Here is a 4548-nt window from a genome sequence, read left to right as displayed (position 1 = left end):
TATATATATGTATATTATAATTAATTATCATTTATGATCAGCATATCTACTATACAAAATGATTTCGATTCAATGCATTTTGACACGAAGCTTATTCTACGTATCATTGTTATAAGTATGAATTTATTGTTATGAATTTATATGTTCAGAATTATATCGACAAAAATATATTTGCAATAATATTGATGTGTACAAAATTGAAAAAAAATTGTTGGAAATTAGGATAGTAATTATTATGTATATGGTTTTGCTAAAATATCTAAACATTTAGTTAAATATAGATCTGAAAAGAATTTTATTGAAATAATCATATAGGACGCATAAACGTGATGAGTGATTTCTGTAAAAAGTTTTAATATTTTATAATAGTAACTAGCTTGAATGTCCTACATAATTATTTTGATGATCCAAAATTATTTTCAAAACTATATTCAGCTAATTTTTTAAAATACTTTTGAAAAAAATTGTTTGCTAAGAATATTTTTCCATGTATTAAGGATTATATTCAGCTAAATAATTTTATTTCTAAAATTTCTATCTAAATTAAAATTTGTTTCTTTTGTTCCAGGCCATTCTTCTGTCACAACATTCCATGAAGTCGACGAACGACGGAGCCGAGGCCGAAGATCGATCGTCGATCGTCGCCATTGACTCGAAACACTATCGCACGATTCGCTTGATCTCTAGATGAATCACCGTGATCTACCGTGTAATCTACAAGCAACGAGAGTCGCGCTGAACGAATCATGTACAAAATATTGCGTCGCGGCTCCGGCCGCGTCTTCGTCCTCTGCATCGTGGTGCTGTCACTCCTACTATGCCTGTACTACGTCAGCCAGGTCCAGGCACCGTCGTCAGGTCATCCTGCCATTCTGAACGAGGAGCTCAGATACGATCGCAGTTTGACCTCCGTCACTCCGGATTACAGCGAGTCGCCAGATGCACAGGTGTCGCTCGCCACCTGTCCCATAATTGTGCCGCGAAACGCCGACATTGACGCTCAGCAGGAGTTTGGCAAGTTCGACTTTCAGGTAGGTTTTCGCATTTCCGTGGCTCGAAAAGCGATCGTGTCCGAGGCAATTTCCATGGTATTTTCACTTGTCTCGTTTTCCTCTATTACGTATGTGCTACTTGTTCCGAAGTATTCCTTTTCCTCTCTCGCATCGTGCACACTTATGTCTCGGTTTCTATATACTGTCCTTCTTCTTGTGTCACGATTTTACTTTCAGAAAAGTGATGAAAAACTTCTCAGACAGATATGTGGAATAGTAAATTGTGTCTTCTATACATATATGCTCGCGTATGGAAAGAATTTAACGATTTTGCTGAAATATCTAAAAATTTAGGTAGAACAGCTCTGAAAATAATAAAAAATTTTGTTACATCAAAATAATTATGTAGAAAATTCAAGCATAATGTTGCAAAAAGTTTTGACATTCTTGCAACCAACTTGAACGTCCTATATAATTATTTTGATAATTCAACAAAATTATTTTTAGATCTAACTTAATTTTTCTAATTTCTACATTTAACTAAATTTTTATAAGATACTTCAGCAAGTTCTTTTTTTGTGAAGATAAAATCAAAGATAAAAAAAGCTTAGGATATTTTTTATTTGGCGTACAAAGAAAACCGATTGTATTTATTTTTACTAATTGTAAGATGTTGTTGTCTAAAACTATTCTTAAATTCTATATGGATATCTTTATTCCATGGAAATAATATTATAAAGAAGCGTAAGTGAAAATTACGTTACGAAGAAGGCTAATAACGCAACAAATGAGTCCTTCATCTCTTTTCGAAATTAAACAAAAGCTGAGCTTAGAAAGCTTTTCGTAGTCGTATAATCGTGATTTATAAAGTTAACAGTAAAAGTGGATTGAGAATCAAGTGTCGCTGGTTTCTTTTATCCCCAAGATTATCTTTGGCGTATCCTTGGCACGGAGTATTTATGTTCGCCAAAGTTTCCGTGGAATATACGAGCGACTAAATTTTATCCCAATACCTCATGGACGCGCTGAGTCCGGTCGTTTTAAAAGTACCGCGTCATTAGCCGCGAAAACTTTCTTCGTCCCCCTTGCGATAGTCTGTGAACTTCACTGATTTAATAGCTAGCCATTGTAATAAGAGGATACTTCCATTTACGCGTGATGTAATAAAAAAGTTTCATTTTCATATCGTATATTTTATCTTTAGAAATTTTGACGAAACAAGAAATTAATTTTCATATGGAGAAGTAAAAAAATCGATCTTGTGTTCCTCATAAAGGTATACATTCTCAAGCTTTTGTTTCTGACATTCAACTCTTTTGTGATGAATGAAGATTTAATTACAAGTCAGCAATTTTTGGTTGCAAAATATATTTAATATTCTGTTTTATCGCTTTTGATAAACGCCATGTTCTCTTATCGCATTATACCGTCCCTGACGCGCCTGACAAGCGGAAGCAGAGTCTACAATTCAAATCTTCTCATGTTCGCCTAATTACAAAGCAACCAGCTGCTATTCTCCGGTGCTTAGCTGCTCGCAATAGTAATTTCCGACATTGTATACTTGCAGCGGTTTATAATCAAAATGCAAAGGAGCATTGATTTTGGTACTTAGCGAGATTTGCTTCGTTAGAGAGAATCGTTGGAAATCTCTTTAATAGTAGCGCACAATAGTACATCAGGAATGATTATTTTTTCTTATCTTTGCATCTCTTTGCGAGATAAAGTATGTTTCTTCGCGTCATTTAAACAAAAAATTGAAGAAACAAGTCGCGAGTACTAATATCTTGCATGAAAATCAATTCTAATGTAAGATAAAATATTGCAAAATTAAAGGTAAAGGTCTATTATGTTCGATTAAAATAAAAAGAATATCTTGAAACACAAAAAATATAAATATATTGAAAATTTAAATTTCACCTCTTAAAAGTGTATTAAATGTGTTGTCTCATTTTTCCATTTAATCAACTGAGTGAGAAAATTATTTAAATTTCAAACATTAATTAATTATTTCACATGAAATAAAATTTTTTAAAAATTTTTAAATTCACTTTTTTCTCCTCGCTTTGAACTTATAGCTTCCATTCATTCTAGTCTATAAAAAAATTTCGGGACCACATATTAGTTACATGGATTGGCGTTTATATTTATTACACAGCTCAATACGCGTAGACGACAAAATGTAGCATCGAGCTCTCATCCCGTGCTAATTTAATTAACCGGCATTGCCGCGCGCGGAAAAAAATTCGCGTGTTGCGTAGCCGCAGTTGGAAATAGAATTGGGAAAAACTGCCGAATCGAAGTCTTTCTAACTGTAGTCCATTCGTTCACCGATCTCGTTCATCGATTATTTATGATTTTTTGCGTGATGGACGGGTCTCCACGCTGAAATTCCTATCGAAATTTACACGCGCCGCTGCACGTGCTTTCGCGAACAGCGAGAGTTGGCCTCGCATTTTATGTACGGACCGTCTCTCCGCGGCGCAACTTGTCACAAACGGCGAATCGTTTCTGATAATATAGCTGAACTTTTGCGTAACGGTAATAAAGCGTTGCGCTTAATTTTTATTTTTTTTTATACCTTTTTTTACTCGGATGTTTTACGATCCACGTCGCACTTTCCGCTGCCGACTCGGCGTACCGTTGTTTTTAATTTTCTACATACAAAATGCATTAAATTTTTTCGAGCTTATTTCCACGACATTCGTTACACCTGTGAAAAAAGTCGAACTCGCAATTTACTGTTGCTATTTTTAACCTGACCCTCTTTCTCTTTCATATCATTCTCTTCTCCCATAGCACTTTTTTTAAATCCGAACGAACATTCAGAAAATAATCTGTGTAACATTAGCTCAATCCATCGTTGCGTTTTTTCAGCCAATCCTTCATCGAGTATCGATTGAAATATTTTGCGAAGAGCGCACGCAACACAATATCAATATTTCATAACCGAACGCACAACAACGGGGTTTAAAAAACCGTGTTGTCAGTCCGGAAAGACTAATCGAACGTAAATTAATACGTCACGCAATAATCTCGAATCGACGACCCCGATACGTCAGTTACACGCGATGAAAGGCAAATCGAGTTACGTTGCAATGAGCAGCGGCGGCGGCTAACGATGTTTCGAATTCGAGTTGCAAATCGAATTTGGCGTTATCGCGCCCGCGCTGAAAACCGTGTTCCATACAATCCTAACGCGTACGTTTGCCTAATCTCGCGTCTCCGTCGTCGCGACGGATTAGTCGTATGCGACGTAGGCCAATTGCGCTTAATTGCTAGTCAAGGACGCTCGTTAATTTCCTTTAATTCTGTACCACGGACGTCGTCGTTAAGTATGGAATTCCAATAATGCCTGCCTATTGTTCAGCGCTTCTACAGGGAAATATAATAGTTACTACGAAGCAGTGAAAACTTCCTTTGAGACGTTTCGTTGTGTATCCAACTCTGATGGATGCAAAGTTGCTCATCCATCCGAGCGTTTATTACGTAAGGAAAGTGAAGTTTTCCTTCGCAGTTATGGCGGTATGTTGATTTCAACGTGTAAATAATCTAAACT

The 4548-nt window shown here is 36.0% G+C and overlaps 1 protein-coding gene across 1 annotated transcript in view; it reads left to right on the top strand.

Annotated features, from left to right (window-relative positions):
* Positions 1 to 4548, top strand: part of LOC108693773 (alpha-mannosidase 2) — a 194600-nt gene that overhangs the window by 89582 nt on the left and 100470 nt on the right. Inside the window, exon 2 of the mRNA XM_018202911.1 lies at positions 569 to 1031. Coding sequence (XP_018058400.1) covers positions 747 to 1031 — 285 coding nt within the window. The 5' untranslated portion in view covers positions 569 to 746. The remainder of the gene's footprint in view (positions 1 to 568; positions 1032 to 4548) is intronic.

The sequence above is a fragment of the Atta colombica genome, unplaced genomic scaffold, assembly GCF_001594045.1.
Source record: "Atta colombica isolate Treedump-2 unplaced genomic scaffold, Acol1.0 scaffold11, whole genome shotgun sequence".
In the NCBI taxonomy this organism is placed as follows: Eukaryota; Metazoa; Arthropoda; class Insecta; order Hymenoptera; family Formicidae; genus Atta; species Atta colombica.
Note: the sequence above shows the minus strand (reverse complement) of the source record. Positions and strands in the feature narration are given on the sequence as shown.